The sequence below is a fragment of the Geotrypetes seraphini genome, chromosome 10, assembly GCF_902459505.1.
Source record: "Geotrypetes seraphini chromosome 10, aGeoSer1.1, whole genome shotgun sequence".
Lineage (NCBI taxonomy): Eukaryota > Metazoa > Chordata > Amphibia > Gymnophiona > Dermophiidae > Geotrypetes > Geotrypetes seraphini.
Window position 1 is genome coordinate 134941491 of NC_047093.1, and position 26100 is coordinate 134967590.

General features: G+C 40.8%; 1 protein-coding gene across 1 annotated transcript in view; it reads right to left on the reverse strand.

Annotated features, from left to right (window-relative positions):
• Positions 1 to 25942, reverse strand: part of LOC117368601 (taste receptor type 1 member 2-like) — a 27353-nt gene extending 1411 nt beyond the window's left edge. The window contains 4 exon segments of the mRNA XM_033962330.1: positions 2718 to 2841; positions 9513 to 10346; positions 23657 to 23948; positions 25716 to 25942. Of these exon segments, the coding sequence (XP_033818221.1) occupies positions 2718 to 2841; positions 9513 to 10346; positions 23657 to 23948; positions 25716 to 25942 (1477 nt within the window).
• Between the last annotated feature and the right edge of the window lie 158 nt (positions 25943 to 26100).

Sequence of the window (26100 nt, forward strand, 5' to 3'; positions counted from 1 at the left end):
AGCAATTGAGAATGTGATATTGATAGCTAAATATATGAAAATTGGATAAGCTGGAATAAAATTATCAGAAATACAAAAATTTAAGACAGATTTTAAGTTAACATATGATTTGACACATGTCTCATGTGCTGGACTGGTACGGGAAGGAAGGCTGAGACATTCTATGATTGATAACCACCATACCAACAGATGGGAAAGCTTAAGTTTATAGGGCTTCTTTGTGCTAAAGAGTGGACCAGCCTGAACCAGGCCAGTCCTCAGGGAAATGTAGGCAGACAAGGAGTTGGCTTTTGTCCTGGTATCCACATACCAGGGGGCCCTAGGTTTGCCATGACTTGAGTTTGCTATGGGAAAGACAAATCTAAACCACATGTGTATCATGGTATGAATTGATCCAAAATTAAGTGTCAGTAAGTTAGAAAAAATTACATAATAGAAATATTACTTAGGTAGCTATAGGTAATAAGTTAACAAACATAAGTTAACAACAAATATAGATTAGGAATATATTTTATTTTGATTTTCATATATCTGAAATCCTGAAGAGATCCTGATAAGGCCACAGATGGTGTTTGACCTCTGACCTTGAGCAACTTTTTTCTACTTTTTAGAATCTTGATGGGACGGGTACCTGCTCTTTCCATCTTTTCTTTGTTCAGTCTTAGTGAGACAGAAATGATTTTCTCAGTATAGAAAGGACATAAAAGCTGAGGAGTTTTGTAAGTATATTACAATATTTGTCTATGTATTTATTCTTTTTATAAAATATGTAAGCTTAATGTGAGAATGTAACTTTGTAGGTATAAGAATGTTAATTTGTGAGACCGCCTATATGAAGCTAGCCTTATATGGGAACAAATAATGTGGACCAATTAGACTGCAGATGGAATTGTAACGAAGGAATGTCATCATTTAGGATAGATATGGACGTGTAACTGGTAAAACGTTGGAATTTTTTATGAGCAGGCCAGCTTTTAGCTTCTGTAATAATTCTCATGATGCAAATGATACTCAATTGAGTACTCTTATGATCTAATATTGATAACTAATAAAAAATAAGATTTTGGATTTTATTAAAATATTTTGCATCATTATTTTTTTCTCATTTGATTTTACAATCCTAGAATAGCTATAAGTACGCTTGTGTGCAATTATCTTGATCAATATTCATTTCAAAAAATAACTACAATCAATCAATTGTAGAGAATTCTAAGTTGTGTATTTCCGTATGGGAGAGACAAGGCAGATATGAAACGGTAAGCCCACACCTTGGTCCAAAGTGTATCAATACTGCATTTCCCTAGAAGAGTTTTCCCATGAGTCCATATAGCGAAAACGAGAAGGTGCTATTTTTAAGGGAACAAATTTAAGTCTGAAGCTCACATTTTGATACATTCACTAAAGAGGAACAACAATATTTGGGTCAATATTCATCCACCATGGTCAGCAATTTTTTTTTCTTCAACACCAGTTGTGGCAATTAAATAAAACTCATATATTCAGTGCCAATATCTGCTGATTCTGCTGCCCTTTCACCTGATAATTTCTCTACCCACCGCCTCAGTACTATCTGGATTTTCAGCTGTGCTTTACAAATCAGTGGTAGCATTGGCTAGGGGAATTATCCAGATGAAGGTGGAAAGAAATTTTTTTACAGGGCACCTATTCATAAATAGGGTAAGAAATTGGCCTACTTAATGAGGGTACTATTTCATTAGGAGAAGAGTCGTATAACAGGTTTGTTACACTTTTAATTGTGAATCTACGGTTCATTGACTGGGTTAATCACACAAAGGATTATTTTACATGAGCAAAGTACATGCAACATGGCACATACTTTTCAACTAGGCAGTATTCTTGGAAGGGTTTTTACACATGTATGTTACCATGTAATTTACCGCTTATAGTTGCTGCCCTGTAATGGAATTATTCCCATTATAGCTTTCATTATCCAGGTAATTACTTTTGAATATCAGGCGCAAGGAAAGGGAAAGAGGGATGAAGCAGGAAGAGTCTGTGAAAATATTTCTTTACAGAAAGAAAACTTTCCTCTTTTACAAAGCTGTGCAGGCCACAGCTCAGTAGCTCATTAATTCCCAGTGGGCTTCAGTTCAGTTACCACAGTAATCGCCCTCATAAGTGACCCGAATGATTAAAATGTACCTGTGGAGCCACACTGCTAAAAGAGCACAACAAATGAGTATACCCAACTGTGTACCCTTTTGTGCGCCCTGAAGAATTATAATCTACTATTTGGTTGAGCTCTTTGTTCTTTATCTGTATGTGTATTAGCATTGGTCTTCTCGTTTATTCTTGTTTAAAATTTCTGGAATAGAATAACTGTGAATGTCACAATACAAACAGGACTCATTTTAGTAAAGTTATCAACCATCACAATAACTTCTCTTGTTAAAGCAGGAGCTATTAAGTGTTCCTAAGATAGCAGTTATGTGAAAAATACAAGCTGTGGAATGACACTTCACGAGAAATCAAGGCTCGTATGTTTGCTGTGGTGTTTTATTGGTTTAAATACTGTCATATTGATTTTGTTTTAATATATGATATCAGTTTACCTTTATTTATTGTGCATGTGAAGTAGTAAACTGCTCAGAAGTGTAACAATGGATGGGTATAAACATAACAGACAAAGTGAAATGAAGTTTCTTCATTTTTTCTTTTATTGTAACCTTATTTTTCTTGGTTACTGTTTTTCTTACCTGTTGCATTGGAGAACTCTCCCTCAGCACAAGGGACACAGTCATAGCAACATTTTGGGCTCCCCTCTTTGGGAGCCTTCCTGTATCCTGGCCTACAGCTCTTGCTGCACACAGAACGAGGAGTCTGAGGAACAACAGCAAGGACAACTTGTGAGCATTCACAGGAGACGGCTTCTATTTCCCATGTCCACATAATCCCAGAGTCATTTTGAGAAAGATATAAGATAAAGGGTTTCCCTTCTCTTATTCTGCTTCTTCTAGGTATTTCTGACACAGGTATGTATTATTCATATTTTGGGGTGGGTGGGTGGGAAGAGAGAAAGTGACCACAGGGGTAGTGGGGGGGGGTGATTACTTAATCTCTCCAGTGGTCATTTGGTCAGTTTGGATATCTTTTAACAGATGCTTTTAAAACAGGTCTAGCTCCGAACATTTAAATTCTGTCCTGGACATCTTTTTGAAAGATTCAATTATCCCCGCAAGATATCCAAGTCTAAACATGCCCAATGCCCACCCATAGCACCAAAACATCACTCTTGAATTTTGGATGCACAGCTGAGACGCCTCTCGAAATGTCCTGAAAGTTGGTTATGAAAATTGGCACTTGGACATCCTGATAATTAAAACGTCCAAGAGCCAGTGTATGCCGTTTTGGATGTCAACTATATTATCACAATTAACTAGGTGAAGTAAACATATTAATCATAGAATAATCTTCATCTAACCGTGAACACAACAGCAAATCAGCCAAAGCAAAGTATCCAAGACCACGATCAAACCAGCAAATCAGCCAAAACAAAGTACCCAAGACGGCAATCAAAATGAAGTATCCAAGACCACGATGAAACCAGCAAATCAGCCAAAACGAAGTATCCAAGCATACCTGCGATCAAACCAGCAAATCAACCAAAACAAAGTATTCAAGACCGTGATCAAAATGAAGTATCCAAGACCACGATCAAACCAGCAAATCAGCCAAAACAAGTATCCAAGACCGCGATCAAAATGAAATATCCAAGATCATGATCAAACCAGCAAATAAGCCAAAACGAAGTATCCAAGACTGCGATCAAATGAAGTATCCAAGACCGCGGTCAAACCAGCAAATCAGCCAAAACGAAGTATCCAAGACCGCGATCAAACCAGCAAATCAGCCAAAACGAAGTATCTAAGACAGCGATAAAAATGAAGTATCCAAGACCACGATCAAACCAGCAAATCAGCCAAAACAAAGTATCCAAGACCGTGATCAAAATGAAGTATCCAAGACTGCGATCAAACCAGCAAATCAGCCAAAACAAAGTATCCAAGACCGTGATCAAAATGAATTATCCAAGACTGCGATCAAACCAGCAAATTGGCCAAAACGAAGTATCCAAGACCACGATCAAAACAGCAAATTGGCCAAAGTGAAGTGACTCAGATTGAGCCTCCGTGATGGATTTTATTGTTAGTAATGAACTGAATCGGGTGCAGCTACTTGTATGTATCTAGAGCTGAGCTAATATTGACTTTCGTCTGGTGTCCAGATGTCACTGAAGTATGACTGACGCTGTTCCTGGTCCTCGTGATCCCATAGCACAAATGCCAGCCACAGAACGTGAACCCAGGTCTCCCACAAAGTAATTTACATACTGTTACTGAGCTGGTGGTCCAATGACACTCTGATCTTTTTAATGCCAGCCAGGATGACCTGTAATACTCTTTCTTAATATGAGGATGCTGACCCTGAGTATTAGAACAATGTAATTCACTCTCACCTGTTTAAAGAGCGGTTGCCACCAGATGGCGCTCTCGTTGATGAAGAGTTGTTGATCGGAAGGGGCAGAAGGATGAAAGCTGCCCACAAGGGTTTGGATGAGGGCTCCGTTGGGCAAATAAATACAGTTTAGAATGTCATATCGAGTGGGGAGGTGTCCCCTTTCTCATCAAAGAAAATCTCATTTCCAATAGAAGGTTTAAAAATGAATATTCCTAAGAAAATTATTCAGCTGGGAAAAAAAAAGGAAACAATCAGGAAATTGCATAGAGAAAGTGCTGGAAACTCACCTCAACCTATAAGGTGAGGTACCAGAGAGCAATATTTTCAGTACCAGTGAGAGGTCACTAGATGTGTAGGCATGACAAGAATGCAAAGTCTATATGTAAGAAAGGTATATGGCAGGGGACATTAATTTGTGTTTTAGCAGATATGGGAATTTTATAAAGGATAAATTTCTATCTACTATAATAAAACCCTAAGCGCGCATGCGCAACTCCTACCTGCATGTTCCGTGATCCATATGTCCGATGGCGGGTAGGAGTGCGCATACGTGCTTAGGGTTCTATTACCTTAGGAAGAAAAGACGGCACACACTCCGCGGAACCCCAAGGATGTTCTGAGCGAAGATATTTTTAAGTTCTAAGCCGCAGTGGTGGCACCTCTCACGAGCCCCACCTGAGTCAGAGAAGTCTTCCAACGCAGATGGGGATTGAGAAACGAGCCGCCGCGGCAGCTTTAAACTTAAAAATACCTCCAGCACAGAACTAAACGGTCGACAAAAGAACGTCATCATTGCATGTGATCCCAGACGCTCCTCACGCACACTAGCGGGCAAAACAGCTTCCCATGCACCCACGCAACCTCTAAGCGTTGTCCACCCTGATCTTCAGCTCCTCCAGGTAGCGGCAGACCTATCCACAGCCAGGAAGTACTGTAAGGCCCTCTGCTGCTCTTCTGTCCTCCTCTTCTAAACAGCCAGATGCTGGACAGGGGAATCAGGTAAGGGATGCTACAGTACAGGGGGAGCAGGGAAGAGGTGCTGCTGGGCAGGGGGGAGGAAACAGGAAGGGAGGCCTACTGCTGGACAGGGGGAGCAGGGGGGCTGTAACAGGAAGTGAGGCCTACTGCTGAACAGGGGGAGCAGGGAAGAGGTGCTGCTGGGCAGGGTGAGGTAAACAGGAAGGGAGGGCCTACTACTGGACAGGGGGAGCAGTGAAGGTGTGCTGCTGGACAGGGGGGAAGGTAAAAGGAAGGGAGAAGGGCTGCTACTGGACAGGGGGAGCAGGGAAGAGGTGCTGCTGGACAGGGTAGGTAAAATGAAGGGAGAAGGGCTACTGAATTGGAGCAGAGGGGGAAAAAGAGACAGAAAGAAAGACAGACAGAAAGCAGCCAAGGAGAGAAAAAAAAAGAAAGACAAAGACACACATCTATTCTAGCACCTGTTAATGTAAAGGTCTTAAAGACTAGTTGATGCATATTTACCATATTTATTCAATTTTCTATACTGTTCTCCCCAGAGTGTTCAGAACGGTTTACAAGAATTTATTCATGTACACATTCATTCTTCCCTGTCTGACCCAATGGGCTCACAATCTGTCTAATGGACCAAGGTCCAACAACTTCACTCCCGCAACAAGTTCGCCTCCTCTTGCAATTTGACCTCTCTGCCGCTTTCGACGTTGTTCATCACGTCATTCTACTTTACCAACTTTCCGAGATTGGCATCACCTCCACTGTCCTTGAATGGTTCTCAAAATTCCTTCGTTCCCGTTCCTACATTGTCAACATGAATGGCACCTCATCCTCCCCCTGGACACCAATCTGTGGAGTCCCACAAGGTTCACCTCTATCTCCTATCCTCTTCAACATCTATATGTCCTCCCTAAAACTCCTCCATCTATCCCCCCTTGAAACAACTTACACCTATGCTGACGACATCCTTGTCCTCCTCGAGACCGACTCGAACCTCACTGATCTCTCACTGAACATATCCTCCTGTATCTCTAACCTCCAATCTTGGGCGCACACCGTCCAAATGAAATTGAATGAATCCAAGACAAAATTACTTTGGCTTGGCCCAAAATTAGCTCAGCTACCCCCCTCAATCCCACTGTCTTCTGGCTCCTCTCTGCAGCTCGAATTCTCCAGCAAGGTCCTGGGCGTCATCATTGATTCTACACTGTCCTTCAATGACCACCTCAACTCCCTGGTAAAAAAATGCTATTTCAGCCTTCACATGCTGAGGTCAGTAAGATCCTGTTTCCATCAAAAACATTTTGCCGTTCTCGTCCAATCCATCATCCTCTACAGACTGGACTATTGCAATTCCATCTTCATATGCCTAACGAAGAAAAACCTCCACAGACTCCAACGGATCCAAAATGCCGCAGCCAAGCTTATCTTTTCTAAAAGTAAATTCGATCACGTCTCACCACTACTTTCCAAGCTTCACTGGCTTCCGATAACTTCCAGAGTCCACTTCAAATGCATCAGCCTAACTTTCAAGATCCTCCACGGCATCCTTCCTCCATTAATCCCACTCTCCTGGAATTCCTCGAATCGTAGTACCTCCAGACCTACCCAAAAATTGAAACTATCCTTCCCCTCACTAAAAGACATTTCCCACCCAGGAAAACTGGGGTCTTCCCTCCTCTTCAGATTCACCGAGCTCTGGAATAACCTCACCTCCCCCCTTCGGAACCTGAGTGCTCTCCAACCCTTCCGAAAACATCTGAAAACCTGGCTTTTCTCTAAAATCTAACTCTCCCTCCTCTCTGACTTTCTAGCTCTCTAACTTTCTTCTTCCCTCCGATCTTCATCTAACCCTTTCCCTGGAGTTCCTTTCTCATTACATTCCCTGTAAACCGTGCCAAGCTCCACGACCATGGAGATGGCGCGGTATAAAAACCTAAGGTTTAGTTTAGTTTAGGATTAAGGGACTTGCATAGGGTCAGCATGGATTTGGACCCACAACCTCAGCATATTGAGGTTGTAGCTTTAACCACTGCACCACATGCTTCCCTCCTTGTTGTTACTGTCACAATGGCTTGGATTCCCTATATTGATACTACTGGCTTTGAATTTCAGAAATCTGCCTTGAACCGTCAAAGGAAAAGCAAAATACAAAGGTCCATATTCAATTCAATCTTGTGTGTTTGGTTTTCAGAGCATCAATGCATTAAGAGATAGTTCTTCGTATTCCACCCCTCCTTGCTTTTTAGGTGCATCTTACAGCCCACATCCTTATAGAATAGTGGCACAAACCCACATTGATGCTAGAATTAAGAGGTAGAGAAAAAAAGGGTGGGGAACAAAGATACCAATGTAAAAAAATAGTCCCAACAAAAAAAAGATGGGATAAACAATAGTCTGTATCCTGATGACTTTTTATGGCGTGAGTCTGTGGCGGTTACGAGGGGCCGCTGGAAAGTTCTCAGCCCAACCAAGAAGAGCATGATGTGGAGCCATGAAACTTGCAAGATATTCCACACTTTTCATTTCAATGAGGCAAATGCATCTAGTACTACTACTGTTTATTATTTCTATAGCGCTGAAAGGCGTATGCAGCACTGTACATTTTTAACATACAATAGACCAGGGGTGCCCACACTTCTTTGGCTTGCGAGCTACTTTTAAAATGACCAAGTCAAAAATGGATCAACCAACAATAAAATTTTAAAAAAAACCACAAAGCACACTGTACGCAGAGAAAATGTTATTTATATCAGAGTTTTTTTCAAAGAGGTCAAGGCAGATGACTTTAAAATATGCAATGTCACCTCAGTAACAACTATACAAAAATAGACAAATATACCCCCTCCCCTTTTACTAAACTGCGATAGCGGTTTATAGTGCAGGGAGCTGCGCTGAATGCCCTGTGCTACTCTTGACACTCATAGGCTCCCTGCGCAAAAAACTGCTATTGCAGTTTAGTAAAAGGGGGCCATAGTGCAAAATATAGACAGCAAATATAAATTTTAAAAATGGACATTTTGATCACTAAATTGAAAAGAAAATCAATTTTTCCTACCTTTGCTGTCTGGTGATTTCATGAGTCTCTGGTTGCACTTCCTTCTGACTGTGCATCCAATCTTTCTTTTTTTTCTTTCTTTTCTCCTGCATGCTTCTCCTCTCCTCTAGACCTCATTCCATTCCCCAACCAACATCTCTCTCTGTCCCTCCATGAGGTCCAACTTTTTCTTCCTCTCTCCCTGCCTGCCACCTGACACACTCCATTCTCTCCCCCAACTTTTTCTTCCTCTCTCCCTGCCCCCTCCTCCCCTCTTTCTCTCCCTGTACCCCCCTTTCTTTCTGTCTCTTTTTTCTCCTCTCCCTGCCCCTCCCAAGCCACCACCGCCATTTTCTCCCTGCTTCCCAGACACCGCAAAAGCCAGGCCCGTATACCCACTGCACAAGGGCCAGGCTCACAAGTCTCCCCCCCACCCGACATGGGAGGGAAGGCTTGTGGGCCTGACGATTGTGCAATGGCTGCACATGCCTGGCTTTTGCAGCGTCAAGGAAGCAGGGAGATACAAAGGCAGCACAAGTGTATCGCAGAGAGAGAAATACCCATGGGAGAGGAGTTGGGGAGAGAGAGAAAAGAACTCACAAGAGATGGGGTTGTGGAAAGATAAAACGAGGGAGATAAAAAACCCATGGGGAATGGAGGGAGAAGAATCCTTGAGGGGTTAGGGAGAGAAATGTACCTGTGGGGGGGGAGGGAAAAGGAAAAGCACTATAAGGGTACAGAAAGATGAGAAGGCGACTAAGGAAATGGATGAAAGATGGGACGTGTCAGGGACAAAACTGGTGAAAGGTGGGGTGTTGGGAAGGGTGAGACTAGTGGAAAGGAGGCCTGGGGCGAGGGTCATGTGACCTCTTTGTTGACTTCACAAATATGGTAACCCTATATTCAGTATCACTTTGTGCTTGGTTGGCTGTTTGTGTGTGTCTTTGTTTTCTATATAAGCAGGTGTCTATGTGTTTTTGCCTCGCTCACACCTCCTGCTTTGTAACATCTGGTGTCATTTTACCTGCCATGGTTGGAATCTCTGCCACAGACTCTCTCTGAGAGTAATCGGTCCTTGTAAGGGCTCTGCCGTGTACATTTGATGTAAAGCATGTGCCAGGGCATAGACTGCTGTATAAATATTGTAAGAGAACCTGAAATTATAGACATCATACAGAGAAGAATCCAGTCTACGCAGCGTCTCAAACCCAGTACAATTAGGCAACCTATCAAAATATTTCCAACTATTCTTCTTTGTGCCTGGCAGCCTACATCTGAAATTTATCTGCCAAATTAATTTCAGTAAAACATCATCTGGAAACATGGTAGGATTCACACTATAAAGGAAATCCTTGAATCCAGGAATTTCACCTTTTGGGATAGAAAATGCTATCGAGCCATTTAAGATCTGGAAAGCTTTTCCTAAATCGAAATCTGTAATAATTGGCAGATTCGCTGACAGAATCCACACTTTCGGAGGTATTTCATGATTTCTCCATTCTTCGAACATGAACTGCTGGAGCAGGTAGACCATACTACTGTAGATGACTATCACGCTGCAGGTGGAACTGCGAATCAGTTGAACAAACTCAAACATAGTTTGAGATTTCCCAAACATTGGTATCATTGCTAAAAACTCAACACAACCTCCGCTCTGAATAATTGCCCGCTTAAGTTCTTCACCAGCTGATTGTCCTTGATAATCAGCCGATGTCAGGATCCCAACCCAGGTCCATCCAAAGTGCCGGAGTAACTGTATAATAGCGTCATACTGAGAGCGCTCATTAGGGACCATTCGGAAAAAGGATGGAAAGAGAATCCGGTCACTGAAGATGGGATCCATTGCTCCATAACTGATCTGTGAAGGACACAAAAAATGGCATTTTAGAGAGGAAGCCTAAGACTGTACAACGCAGATGGAGGCCCATTTCTCAACTACTGTCAAACAGGATCTGTTGACACACAGTCTGCTCTGTGATACATGAAAAATGGACATTCTTGCATGAACAGTCATTTTACAAAGAAACATCTATGTTATAAAATAACCACACCCTCAAAAAGCTGCTGTCGCAACAATGTCCTTACTGCTGCTGAACACAGAAAATCAAGCAAACTATAGGGCTGCATTGTTTCTCCTTGCAGCTACTGGTCTCGCCCACTGTTGACATCACTTCAAGTTCCAGGGCAGTGCAGGAAGCCGTGAGGAGGAAATCTGCGGTTTGTTTGTTTTTCTGTGTTCAGAAAGGGGTAGATGCTGGATGAGGGGGAGTAGATGCTAGATGTGGGAGAGGGGGAGAGGAAGGACAGACACTGGATAAGGGTTGAGAAAGAGGGACAGAAAAGGTTCAAAGAAGAGCAACTAAGATGATAAAGGGGATGGAGCTCCTATTGCATGAGGAAGAGCTCTTCAGCTTGTAAAGAGACGACTGAGGGGAGATATGATTGAAGTCTACAAAATCCTAAGTGGAGTAGAACGGGTACAAGTGGATCGATTCTTCACTTTGTCAAAAAATACAAAGACTGGGGGGATACTCGATGAAGTTATAGGGAAATAATTTTAAAATCAATAGGAGAAAATATTTTTTCACTCAGAGAATAGTTAAGCGCTCGAATACGTTGCCAGAGATTGTGGTAAGAGTGTATAACGTAGCTGGTTTTAAGAAAGGTTTGGACAATTTCCTGGAGGAAAAGTCCATAGTCTGTTATTGAGAAAGACATGGGGGAAGCCACTGCTTGCCCTGTATCGGTAGCATGGAATGTTGTTACTGCTTGGGTTTTGGCCAGGTACTAGGGACCTGAATTGGCCACCATGAGAACGGGCTACTGGGCTTGATGGGCAATTGGTCTGACCTAGTAAGGCTATTCTTATGTTCTTATATGGAGGAGAAATGGGAGATAGGGATAGATGTTCAATAGAAGGGGGAAGAGAGGAAATAGATGCTGGATGTGGGGGGTCAAAGAGAGGGGACAAACATTGGATAGGGTAGATGCTGGATATGGAAAGAGGATAGGGGAGGTAGATGCTGGATGTGGAGGGGGATAGAGGAGGCAGACACTGGATGGAAGAAGGTGACAGAGGAAGCAGATGCTGGGTAAAATGGAGAGAAAGAGAGAGGGAGCAGATTCCGGGTAGAAAGGTAAGAAAGAGGAGAGGGATAAGATACTGAATGGAAGAGAGAGGAGGAGCAGATGCTGGATAGAAGTGGGAGAGTGTCAAATACCGGATGTGGGAAAGAAGGAGGATAGGGTTAGTGACTGGGAAATAAGAGGAAGTGAACTAGAAGAGCCAGAGTGAGAAAAAGATGGTAAGTGTAGTTAGAATCAGTAAAAAAAAATAAATAAATAAAGGGAAATTGTAAACTGTATAGTAGGAAAGAATTAAATCTGGACAGAAGCAGATAAATAAATTGAAGAAAGCTGAATGAAAATGGAGAGAAAAATAAGAAATTGACAGGAAATCATGGCAAGAGTTAAGAGAAAGACAAGGAAAACAGAAATCAGATACTGGGATCTACAGAATTAGAAAAAGTAATTGGGCAAACAACAAAGGTAGAACAAAAACAATTTTATTTTTTGTTTAGAATAAAGTAGTGTGGTATCTAAGTTAATAAATGTTGCCCTGGATTGGGATTTTGCCAGGTACTGGTGACCTGGATTGGCCATTGAGAGGATGGGCTACTGGCCTTGATGGACCATTGGTCTGACACCGTAAGGCTATTCTTATGTTCTTACATAAAGATAATGAAAATGAAAATAAGGCGATATCTCTCTATTGGACTAATTTTAATACATTTGTGGCCAATGTTTGGAGACCAAACCCTCCTTCCTTATGTCAGAACAGGATACCATAAGATCTGTATACTGTCCTGACCTGAGGAAAGAGGTTGTGGCTTCTGAAACCTAATTGAAAAATATATTAGTCCAGTAAAATAATTTCATCATATTATTCAAATATTGGTGTTAATTTATAGTATAATATAACATAGTAACATAGTAAATGGGGACACTAAAGACAGAAAGGGGCACTAAGGACATGGGAAGGAGGCACTGGGGCACTAAAGACATGGGAAGGAGGCACCGGGGGCACTAAGGACATAGGAAGGAAAGAGGGAGGGAATAGAAAGGGACAATTCTTGGGCCTGAGTGCAGAAAGAAAGAAATGAAAGAAAGGATACACAGACAGAAGGAAACGCAACCAGAGACTCATGAAATCAGTCACCAGACAGCAAAGGTAGGAAAATGATTTTATTTTCAATTTAGTGATCAAAACTTGTCAGTTTTGAGAATTTATATCTGCTGTCTATATTTGTCTATTTTTCTATAGTTACTGAGGTGACCGAGCTTGCAGAGATGGGGCAGAAACAGGGTTTTAAAATTTTAGTCCTAGTAGTTTGCCGGTCCACAAAATAATTCTTTTATTTCTGCCAGTCCACGGGTGTAAAAAGGTTGAAAACCACTGATGTAGAGTATGCCGGCTTTCTTTTTCGCCAAGCCGTGCTCGCATTGATCAATCTTCTCCTCTCTTGCAACTTCCTGTTTCCGGTTGCATCAGAGGAGAATATTGAACAAATGAACACCCGCACATGCGGCTGGGCGAAAAAGAAAGCCGGCATACTCTACATCTAAGGTGAGATGGAGGGAGGGAGATGGCGGAACACTGCAGTCGGTCGGGTGTCTGCTGTTTTTGTATCACTGCCTGCCTGCGCTCACGTTCCAGATCCTCCTGCATTTTTAGTGTGCACAATTGACCTGATCCGAGGTATAGGTGAACATGGGGGACACGTCATTGAAAGGGAGGACAAGTTAATTGATTTATTTTATGTTCGGTTTTTACTACAGGGCAGAGGCACTGAAACAGATTCTCAGTGCAGTAGTAGTAGTGGAAGAACTCTCTTCTGTCTTCATGGTGTTTCGCAGTACTGAGGCTTATATGGATGCTGCGGGGACGGTGACGGGGCGGTGACGGGGTGGTGAAAGGGATGGCGGTGACTGTGACGGGGCGGTGAAGGGAACGGCGGTGACGGGGCGGTGCAGAGGATGGTGGGCCGGGGACGGTGCAGTGACGGGGACAGATTTTTTCCCCGTGTCATTCTGTAATAGTAACATAGTAAATGACGGCAGATATAGACCTGAACGGTCCATCCAGTCTGCCCATAAATTATACCCATTAAATTAACTTGTCTCTTCTTTGATATTTCTGGGCCGTAGACTGTAAAGTCTGGTATTGTCCTAGGTTCCAAATGCTGAAGTTGTCATCCGAGCTCCCTCCAGCCTATCCAACCATCCCATTGTTTGCAGGATATTTACCATAAAGTCTGGCTAGTAACATCTTCATGTTCCAAATTAGTTTACTTCTGCTTTCTTTAAATTTTGCAGCATGCATCGGTGTCGCATTGTGACTTGTTGGAAGTTCAGTTTAATATTTGTTTACAGATATTTCTATTTTTAATTTATGGTTAGTTATTTTATACTGCGTGTGGGTCTGTGTTCTATGTATATGAAATTGAGAAATTAGGTTCTTACCTGCTAATTTTCTTTCTTTTAGACTCTCTTGACCGATTCCGCTGTCACTGATGGGTAATAGCTCATTATGATCAAATGTGAAAAATTACAGTTTACTGCAAAGCAGACAAGATCCCCACAAAGTACACCACTACCAAAGTGCTACTAAAGTGAAGGAAAGTATCTGAGAGCACCACTCAAAGGATCATAAAGTTTGTCGCCTTTGATATATGTGGTGATGGTTTTCTTTCGTCGACAACACCTTCACTCTTTTTATGGCGTTTATCACAGCTTAAATAATCTCACATTAAATGTCCATTTAATCTTTTTTTTTAACAAAAATTCTTTATTCATTTTCAAACTTACAAGTGTGACAATATGTGCAAACAAATTAACAATAAATATATCACTTAATAATAATCAATAGTACAAATGATATACTCTTATCTCCCACCCTTTCCTATCATATGATCAATACCTTATACATTATATAACAATAAAATTACCCCCCTCCCCCCTCACAATTGAACTTGTAAATTTAAGGGGGGGAAAAAATGTCATCTAATCAGTACAATACTTTGTAAATGGCTCCCACACATCTTGAAATTTCCTGAAACATCCCCGCTGTATTGCAATAAATCTCTCCATTTTATAAACATGACATAAGATTCCACCAGAAATTATAATTTAATCTACTCCAATTTTTCCAATTATACGTAATTTGTTGAATGGCATCTCCAGTCATTATAAGTAATAATTTGTTATTATTTGTAGAAATCTGACTTTTTGATCTCATTGCCATACCAAACAGCACAGTATCATATGATAATGCCACTGGGTTGTCTAATAAACAATTAATTTGGTCCCAAATTGATTTCCAAAAGGTCATAATAAATGGACAATCTAATATAATAAAATGCTAGGCCGCGCATGCGCACTAAAAAAATCGTGTTCCCTGATCCGTCGCGGGAAAACGAGTGAGCATGCGCGCCCCTGGCTCTCACTGTGCACTATGCTCAAGCTGACGCCACGGCTCCTCTCTCGAACTGCAGCAGGATCGAGAGAGGAGCTGCGGCGAGGGCTTTCAGGACAGAATATGATTACCATGTTTCTTTAGGCAGCCCCGGTTGTTTACTTGGATTCAATATCAGCATTAGGGTTCGCCGGCCGCCAGCCGTGAGAGCCGGGTGAGGAAGGCCGCCGCAGCCTCACGGCTAGGTAGGGGGACAACAATCGCGCTTATGCTCAAGCCGCCGCCACGACTCCTCTCTCGAACCGCACCAGGATCGAGAGAGGAGCTGCGGCGGGGGCTTGAGCATAAGCGCCATTGTTGTCCCCCTACCTAGCCGCGAGGCTGCGGCGGCCTTCCTCACCCGGCTCTAATGGCTGGCGGCTTTCGAACCCTAATGCTGACATTGAATCCTAGTAAACAACCGGGGCTGCCTAAAGAAACAAAGTTTCACGGTGCTTGGCCCGCCAAACAATTCCTGCTGTTGCCGAAATTTGCCCCTCCGTTCCTTCCCTTCCTCCATCAGGTACAGTTCAGCTCCGCCTATGTTAAAAGGAGCTGCTTTGAAATTGGAGCCCTGCCGCCCCTGTAACACGTTCCCTCTGCCACGGTCCCATATGTCAGAGAAGGGGCGGGACCAAGGTAGAGGGGAACGTGCTATGGCAGTGGCAGGGCTCCGATTTCGACGCGGCTCTTTTTAACTTTGGTGGATTCACTGCACCTGATGGAGGTAGGGAAGGAAAGGTGGTTGTGCGCTGTTGAGCCCCTCTTTGCCCTCAGACCCTCTCCTAACTGCTCCCTCCTGTCTCAGACCACTGGGGGGAGATGCCTGTCTTCAGCTGCAGGGATGGAGGGAGGGAAGAAGAAAGAAGGCCCTGGCAAGCGAGTTATCAATAGCCAACCATAGCCTGGGACCCCTACATGATATGAATAATGACCAGACAACAAAAGGTAAGAAAAATAATTTTATTTTCTGTTTTGTGATTACAATATGTCAGATTTGAAATGTGTCTTGAGGGAGGCTGCCGCCGCGGCTTTGGACAGAGGAGTACCATTTTCGTGGGAGCCGGCCTTCGGAGAGGCTTGGAACGCGGGGACGGATGCGGGAGGGGCTGCCGCTGCGAAGGGCTTTGGTGGGGGAGCCAGCGAGAGCGCGAGTGTGGGGACTTTGTAAGCGCGGATTGGTCAAGGAGCCGCCGCTGCCAAGGCTTTGAAATTGCTCTCCCACCGTCACTCCCTCCCGCCCCGGCTCTGCCTCTGCCCCTGCCCAGGTTCAAAAGCAGGAGAGGCGGTTAATCTAACGGCTTAAACACTAGTAGAATAATAAATGGTCAAAAGTCCCTGCTTTGAGATGACATTGCCAACATTTATTAGACTTAGAGCTATCCAATTTTTGTAACCGAACAGGGGTCCATAATGCTCTATGCAACAGAAAAAACCAAGTTTGTCTCATAGATGCCGACACTGTACATCTCATCCTCCAAGTCCAAATTCGTGGCCATTGAGACGCAGTAATTTGATGCTTAATCTGAATGCTCCAAATGTCTCTCAGACAAGTGTTTGGTTTCTTTTTAATAAATCCAGTCAGCAATTTATACTACTGGGTGGCCTGGTGACCCATGATGTCCGCCTGAAAGCATAAGAACTCCATACTATATTGATTATTAAGGTTTTTCCAGTCAGGGAACCCCGCCTGAATGGCATGCTTCAGTTGCAACCATCTAAAACTTTCTGATTTATTAAGGCCATATTTATGTTGCAACTGTGAAAATTCAAGCATTTTACCATTAGAGATAACATCATTTAATAAACGTATTCCTGCTATCATCCAATACTTCCAGGTGAGCCTTTCTCTGCCAATTTGAATCTTGGAGTTCAGCCATATAGATTGATTTGTAGATTTGTGAATTGGAATAGTTGTTAAATGATTTACATAACGCAATGTTTTCTATGTATCAGCTATCTTTACTGTAACTAGGATTTTGATATTGAGCACATGGCAAAGACGTAATGGAGACATGAGTTACCATTCTAGCCGCAACCAATCTGGGAATTAATCCATGAGCTCTGGGAGGACCCAATACATACCCAGGCGCAAAATATAGGCTTGATGATACCTATAAAAATTGGGAAAGTTTACCCCTCTCTCTGAAATTGGTCTTTGTAAAGAAACCAATGCCACTCTAGGAGTTTTACCCAGCCAAATAAATTTTATAAGAATGCTATTTAATTTTTTATACAAAGACCCTTGAAAATAAACCGGCAATATACCCATCTGATAACAAACCACATGCAAAATCATCATCTTGATAGTTTGGATTCTCCCCCACCATGAAAGATGTAAAGGATTCCATTGCTCACACATTTCTGTAACCTTCTGTAATAACGATTTTTCATTTATTTTCATTGTTTCTTCCATCGTATTTTTAATCCAAATGCCTAAATACTTTATTCCATCCTTCCTCCAAAGAAAGGGAAACAAATCAAACAAACCTTTTGTACAATGGAGATTGAGTGGAAGAATTTCTGATTTACTGCAATTTATCTTGTATCCTGAGAATTTTCAAAATTTCTCAATCAATTCAAGTAAGCAAGAAATGGTTGTCTCAGGATTTCTCAAATAAAGCAGTATATTATCTGCATACGCAGAGACTTTATACTCCCTGATCTCTACGAGGAATACCCTGTATCTCCTCTGCTTGCTGAATAGCTAATAACAAGGGTTCTAATACAATATCAAAAAGCAGAGGAAATAAGGGACAACCTTGTCTAACCCCTCTTTGCAACCTAAAACCTTCTGAAAAATTATTATTAATACACAGTTTAGCAACAGGGGAGCTATACAACGTTTGAATCATTTGTATAAATCCTGAACCTATAACAAACCACTCCAAGGCTTGATACATGAAGGTCCATTCAACTCGATCAAAGGCCTTCTCTGTTTCCAGGGATACAGAAAAAGCCGGATCATTTAAGGCTTTTGACAAATTCAACATATGTAAGGTCAGCCTAGTGTTATTCGAAGAATGTCTCTGAGTAACGAATCCTGTTTGGTGCATTCCAATAATAAATGGGAGAGCTTTAGCCAAACGTATAGCCAATGTTTTAGCTAAAAGTTTTCCATCTACATTAATTAAGGAAATAGGCCTGTAGTTTGAAACCAGTGTGGGATCTTTATTTGTCTTTGGTAAAACTATAGTTAATGATTCTGCCATGGTACCTGTAATACAACCTTTAATTAGTTGAGTCTGATATAAATTTAACAAATAAGGTAATAGGGTAATTTGGAATGATTTATAAAACTCTACAGTAAAACCATCCCCACCTGGAGCGGATCCAACTCTAAGGGACTTCAATGCTGTTTGCAACTCATTTATTAATATTGGCTTTTCTAAACTTTCTTTTATATGCTCAGGAACTTTTGGTCCCTTAATTAATTTTAAAAATTCTAATCCATCCTTTTCTTTGTCTAAATAAGGCTCAGATCTTTATAAAACTTTAAAAATTGTTTTAGAATAGGACCAATTTGACAATAAGTATTCCCTTTTATTGCCACAAGTTTTGTTTTCCGTTTTTTTGCTTTTAGATAATTTGCCAATAATCTTCCTGCCTTATTTGAATTCCCATAATGCAATGCCTGTTGAAAAAATTAAATCTTTTCTTATCAATTTAGAAGAAATCTCATTATATTTCCCTTTAGCTTTCAAGAGATCCTGTAGTGTAGAATATTCCCATTTTTCAATTAATTTTGATTCCAATATCTTTATTTCTTGTTCTAATCTAGAAAATTGATTTTTAATTTGTTTTTTAATATATGCTGAAAAAGAAATAATTTGATCTCTCATGGTGGCCTTAAAAGCCACAATGTTTCCATTAAGATATCCTCTGTATTATTAATTTGAAAATAATCATTTATTTTTAATTGAATTTCTTCTATAAAATTTGGTTCTACAAGCAATGTATTATCGAATCTCCATACAGATCTAATAGCATACCGGTTAATTATTTTAATTTTAATCCTCACCCCACCATGATCAGACAAAATAATTGGATCTATGGAGGCTTGTATAACTTGTTGAACTAATGTACTTGAAACAAATATATAATCTATTCTGGAAAACGATTTATGAACATGGGAGCAAAATGAAAATTCCCAATCATTAAAATGAAATATCCACCATATATCTTTCAAATCACAATTTTGTACCAAATTATCTAATCCTAATGATTTCATAATTCTGCTAGGTTTTTTGTCCATTAAAGGATTTATAACAGCATTAAAATCCCATGCCACAACTAAATTAGAAGCAGCCAGTGGTTGTAACAATTGTTGTAGATATCTAAAAAATTCAATTTGATTTGAATTAGGTGCATATACATTGAAAAGTGCCATGGTAGCGTTTCCCAGTTTCATGTCTACATGTATCCATCTTCCTGAAAGATCAGCATTAATCATCTTAAAAAAAGCATTACATTTCTTATTAATTAAAATTGCTACCCCTGCCTTTTTCCCTATAACTGGGGCAAAAAAACAATGTTTTATCCAATCTCCTTCCACTTTTTTGGACTCTAAGGCTAATAGATGAGTCTCTTGAATGTAACATATATCTACATTCTGTTCGTTTAAAAATAAAAGTGTTTTCTTCCTTTTTATTGGATGGTCGAGGCCATTAACATTTAGCGGAAATAATTTAAACTCCATTAAGAAATTTATTTTTTGAACACATGAACCATATCACATATATTATCTTATTATAATTTTTCTTTACAAATCTCATTTCCCTTAAATTGCTTTGTAAAATTCCCCCTATTATCTTATTATATATTCCCAAAACCCCTTCCCTATTTCCTCCCATAATCCCTCCCTTTTGTGAAAACTTGAAAACATAAAATCAGACAGGCCACCCTACCCCTCCCCTAAGCATCCTATTTCATTATATCATTCTATATCTTATATATTATATATCTTTCGACTATGGAGGTATAGAAGAATAAAGTTTATTATTATTATTATTATTATAGAGAATAATCAATTCATATAATTACTTTTAATATTATAATTGATTAAAATATTTACTTTCAGCATATTTCATAAGTCTCTACTTTAAACTATTTCCATAACCAGGTGTAACAATAAATATTTCATTATAAACTTAAATTAATATAATTATCTTGAATACATAGGAATTCACCATGTATTTCCTCTTGAACTTATCAAAAAGTTCCTCTTTTTTTAAAAAAAAATATGAATATATTACAATGTTTCAGTCTATCTATTCTGTACTTCATAAAATGGATGAATATCCATTTCATATTATTTATTCATATGGGTAAAATTATATAATAGAATGCATTTTAGAATTCATCCAATTAATTGATTAATCTATATTAATAAGTTCATTCAGTAAAAATATTGTTTATATTCGTAATCATTTATTAGTGACCATTTCTAAACTTCAGAGTCAGGTCATTGATAGAAGCACAATAATGACCTTTATTGCTATCCTTGAAACAAAGAGCATCAAACTCCATGCTGAAGAAGCTGCATAAAAGCCTACCAGTCAAAAAGTCAGAAGAGGAAGGAGACCCACACAGGACCACCGGGGGCACTCAAACCAGACCACTTCTGGAGCCCCATCAGTACACAGGCAGCCTGCAGAAGTGACCCAAAAGATGGCTGAAGTTGAAAACAACCTCAATTGTTGAACTGATGACTGGAAACACCTGCGAGCTGTGGAAACACAGTCTACAAGTAGAGATATGCAGAATTCCCTTGACTCAACCAGAGCCGCACATGAACTCGCCTACTTCACAGAAACCAACCACCAGTCACCAGCAAAGACATTGAGCATTCAGTACGAGGAAACAGAGAGAAACATGAAAACTATAACTCCAACGAGTCTTTCCTCAACATCCAGAATCATCCATCCTCCATCTGTAATCGTTTTTTGCTTTTCAGACTATATATACTTTTTTAAACCTTTAAAATTTTTCTAAAGTTTTTTTCTTTTAATTTTTATTTAACTAATTCCTTCTCAGTGCATTCAGTCTATTGATGACCACAGGAATAATATGGCACCCTTTTGCCACACTATTCTTTCATTATTATATCCAAAAACTGACTCTATTAAGAGCAAACTATTACTTATCTTAAATGATGCCCTTGATCATTTTTTAGCACAAAGCCCAACTGCTGTGATTTGGGTAATTCTGGAAAAACTGCTAATTTTCATTCATTCACTATACAGGGCCCGTTTCGTTGCTCAAAATGCGGCTTCCTAAAGGGTTAACTGTCGGTTCTTCCTCAGCATTCATAATTGACGGGGGAAGTCTCGTGGGCTGGCTGTTGCACGTGGCCATGGCCATTCCCTGCTATGGAGGGGGAGGGATGGAGCATGTCAGCTCCGGATCTGCTTTGCAGCAGGTGTGCCGTCGATGGCAGGGAGGCATCCTGATGGCAGCGGCTTCAGTTTGGGGGGGGAAGGGGGAGGCAGGGATTACCAGGGAGAGGCTTCTGATAGGCAGGGAGGTGTGCAGCGGGCATCAGACGGAGGCAGGGAGGCATACCGACAACAGCGGCGGCTTCAGCGGAGGGAGGCAGGTAGGCTTCAAAGTGGGTCAGCTTCAGGGGAGGGAGTAAGGGGATGTGCCAAATGCTGGAAGACAGTGAGGGGGAGGGGGCACAAACTCAGGACACTGAAGGAAGGGAGGGGGCATGAACATGGGACACAAGGGAGGGAGGAAGGGGGCACTAACTTGGGACATAGGAGAGAGGGAGGGAATAGAAAGTGAGAGAGAGGGAAAGAGATGGTGCAAATGGGGAAAGAAAGAGGAAAATTGGGCATAGAGAGAGAGAAATGAGGTAGAGATGCATGGGGAATAGAAGGATGAGAGGGAGAAATTTTGGATATGGTGGTGGAGAGGGAACAGAGGGATTGATTGAAGGTGATGCAATGGTGAGGAGTGTTGGAATGTGGCATGGTGTTGGAGATTGGTGATAGAAGGAGAAATGGGCATGGAGCTGGTGGGCAGTGGTGAAAAAGTATCTGGGGGATAAGAGAGGAAGAAAAGTTGGACTCATGGAGGGACAGAGAGAGATGTTGGTTGGGAAATGGAATGAGGTCTGGAGGAGAGGAAGCATGCAGAAGAAAGGAAAGAAAGAAAGAAAGAAATATTGGATACACAGTCAGAAGGAAGTGCAACCAGAGACTCATGAAATCACCGGACAACAAAGGTAGGAAAATGATTTTCTTTTCAATTTAGTGATCAAAATGTATCAGTTTGAGAATTTATATCTGCTGTCTATACCTTGCACTACATTTGTCTATTTTTCTATAGTTGTCACTGATGTGACATTGCATATTTTAAAGTCATCTGCCTTGTCCTCTTTGAAAAACACCCGAATATAAATGATAATTAATATTTTATCTGCGTACAGTGTGCTTTGTATTTTTATAATTTTGTAGTTACCATTATGTATTGATAAGATAATAATGTGTGTATATGAAAAATCGATAAAAGAAATTGCATTACAATTAGTACTATTATTATGGGGGGTGGAGTCGGGGGCGGCATTAGGACAGATCTGGGGCGGAGCTTGGGCTGGGGTACTCAGTTGGTATTTGTTAGGGTTAGGGGTACTTGGCTTGAAGAGGTTGAGAAACACTGTACTATACCAAAGTTTTGGTCTCGGTCTCCACCTGCTGGTCATAATGAGCTATTACCCATCAGTGACAGCTGGTCTAGAGAGTTTTGACAAAGAAGGACATGGTTTTGTGTTAGCATTAATTGTGCGAGATGGATCTGTACTAATCTGTATTCTTCAGTTTTCCAATAGGTTTTTGATGATCTAGTACCCATTGAAGTATTTGTGGTAGTTTTTTTCTAAGTAGGTGCTGGTTATGTGACTCGTGGAAGTTGCTGCTATTTTGGTATGGTAGGGCTCTATAACCCCTGATTGGCACTGTCCCAGGCATATTAGATAGATTGTGAGTCCACCAGGACAGGGAAAAATGCTTGTAAAACCATTCAGAGCTCCTCTGGGAGAACGGTATAGAAAATTGAATGAATGAATAAAATTCTAGATTCCTACTCTGTCCTTCCTACACCTGCTTACTGTCTCATTCTATTTATGCTTTTCCAAGCTGATTCTTGGATGCCAGTTAGCCCTCTGGGCTGGGAAGGATTCTGCATATATGTTGCTAAAGCATGCTGGGGTCTTTCTTGAGCTACTTGTTCACTGTTCAATTTGAGTTTACATGTTGCTTCTTTGGACAGAACAGTTGTTTTTGATGATTTTCCCCTTGATGTCTCTACTTCACATTCTCTATTGGAGCTCTCGGTTCTTGGGAATTAACTGCAGGTGATGCTACAGCTCCCAGTGAAGTAGAGAAAAGCCACAAAAAAAATTCAGATCTAATTCCTTCTGCATATGACACAACCACATGTCTAGAATGTCTCGCCTACAGTATCTTCTGGAAAAGATATTATCAAGGTAAGGACATAATCTCTTTTTAACCCCAGACTAAACAAAACCATGCTCTTCAAAGAAACCATTTATCCTCACGGTCAATGTTTTTATTGACCAGCATTTAAAAATAATAGATTGTTGATGTCAATCCTCATTAAACACATCCAACAGAGCAGACCAGTTCTACCTGAGGGTAGTGGAAGATTCTTGAAAGCTGTGATATTGAGTAAGTTGTATCTGAAGTCAAATCGCCAATGAAAGCAGCCAGTACTCCTCTGTCTTCACAGCTGTAATTAGGGACTGGCACTTGTCTCCCAGACAACAAGCTCAAGGTTCCATGTATGGCTCTTAGCTCCCAAGCACAGGAGTCATAGATCCGATACCCCAGGGTAATGTTGGGTAAGAGTTCTGCATTGTTATTGACCTCTTCCACTGTGAAGTGAAAAGCCAAGCGGTGTCGATAATAGCGGATAACATACCTGTGGAAACAGAGATACATTTTATTGAGATGTCAGAATTCAGCATGAATTAGTTTACAAGTGATGAGGACATTCTTCATAGGATCTCCATGAGATGCCATGTTTGGGTAGATATTCCATGTGTACCTGACCAGGATGAACGGAGAGATGCTGAAATGTTATCAGAAATTAGAGAGGCTAACGAACTGGGTAACACAATCATACTGGGTGATTTCAACTACCGCGATATTGACTGAGTAAATATAACAGGGCATACCAGAGAGATAAAATTCCTTGATGAAATCAAGGACTGTTTTATGGAGCAGCTAGATCAGGAATCAGGATAAGAGGCGAAGCAATTCTAGACCTAGTTCTTAGTGGAGTGCATGAATTGGTGCGGGAGGTAATGGTGTTGGGGCTGCTTGATAACAATGATCATAACATGAATCAGATTTCATATAATCCTTGGAATAAGTTCACACAGGAAATCCAATACAACAGCACTTAACTGTAAAAAAGGTGACTATGATAACATGAGGAGAATGGTAAAAAAGAAACATTGAAGCAGCTGCAAAGGTCAAAAATTTACATCAAGGATGTTATTCAAAACTACCTTTCTGGAAGACCATTCACTCTGTAATTCCACCTGGGGTCACCAGAAGTGATCGATATCTCTAACTACTTGTATGTGCATAGAATGCCAGAGATGAACTTCACTCTTACGAAAGGCAGTGCTGGATGTCAACTCAAGTTCTCCAATTTACGGCAGCCATTGACCAAAGGAAAGTTTCCTTCTGGAGAAGCATTAGATAAATAAGACAGCAGAGCCACTAGAACTTTCTTAAATTCTTTCAGTATCCTCTGTTCCTGGCACCTCTTATGTCCCTCCCTGATTCCCATCGAAATCATCTAGTATTTTTTGTCACTCAGGCTGCATTTGGGAAATTACTAAGTGCAATTGGTGGCATGCTTTTTTTTATTTTTTATGCTACTATGGCTTAATCCGCAGTTTAAAATACAAAATAGCCTTGTTAAAATTACCCAGAGGGCAAGAATCTTGTATTTGGATTCTATGAGCTGTTTCATTTGTATTGTGCTGTCATTTAACATATCTCTATTATATGATTGTTTTATAGTGCTGTTAAATGGATTTAATTCCAAGTTTACCTCTTTAAGCTTATAATTGATCATTTTACTATTATTAAGCTGTTAACCAAATTGTAAGAATTGCCTACCCCTGGTCTAGGATAAAGTACCAAAAACACCCTGTCATGGGAGCTAGGGAAGTCATTTGTGACACCATCAAAACCTTGGAATGACCCAAAGTTGCCTGACATGGCAACCAATTAGTAATTTGAAAGCGTAATAACTAATCAGACTGATTATGTATCCAGCAATCAAAGTAGCCATGTAATATTCTATAAACAAGCAAGCTTAATGTATCCAAGCCAGAGTGGATTGAGACTTCTACAAATTTGCTAACCTTTGGTCGTCTCCTCCACTTGGCACATTTGCTGTATATTCATCTTATTGATGCCAATGTTGTAAGCTGACAATTTGACTTATTAATTTAACATTTATTTGATGCAGCATATGTGTTGTAGTTGTCATTGTCAATAGACAGTAAAGGTGAGCATCCACTATCTCCTCCTCTTAGGGAGAGGAGGAGATAGTGGAGCAGATGGGCAGACTGGATGGACCAATTGTCCTTTATTTGATGTCATGTTTCTATTACCCTGTTCAACTTTTTCACTCATAACTTGATTTAAGCTTCAAGAAGCTACTTACAAAATGCAATCCTTAGAAGCTGGAGGCTCCCTGAAGTTTGTAGAATCAAGGGGATTACTTTGCATGTGAATCTGTAAGATTCCACCAAGGATCAGGTCTCCGTCCTTATGGTACATGGACATGGACAGGTCTTGTCTGATTTTCAGGTTAAACCCAGTATCTTGATTCACATCTTTCTCAAATAGATGAGCAACAATCAGAAACATGAAAGAGAGAAGGATCAACATAACGCTTCCCGGAGTCAGATTTTCCAGGCTTAGGTGCTGGTGATGTGGTTTTTTTTATTATTTGATCAGATGAGCCAGAAATACTATTCTCGGGTCACCAAGCTATTGGCATGGCTGTGAGATTCATATGCATTGATGGAGATGTGATCACCTCCCAG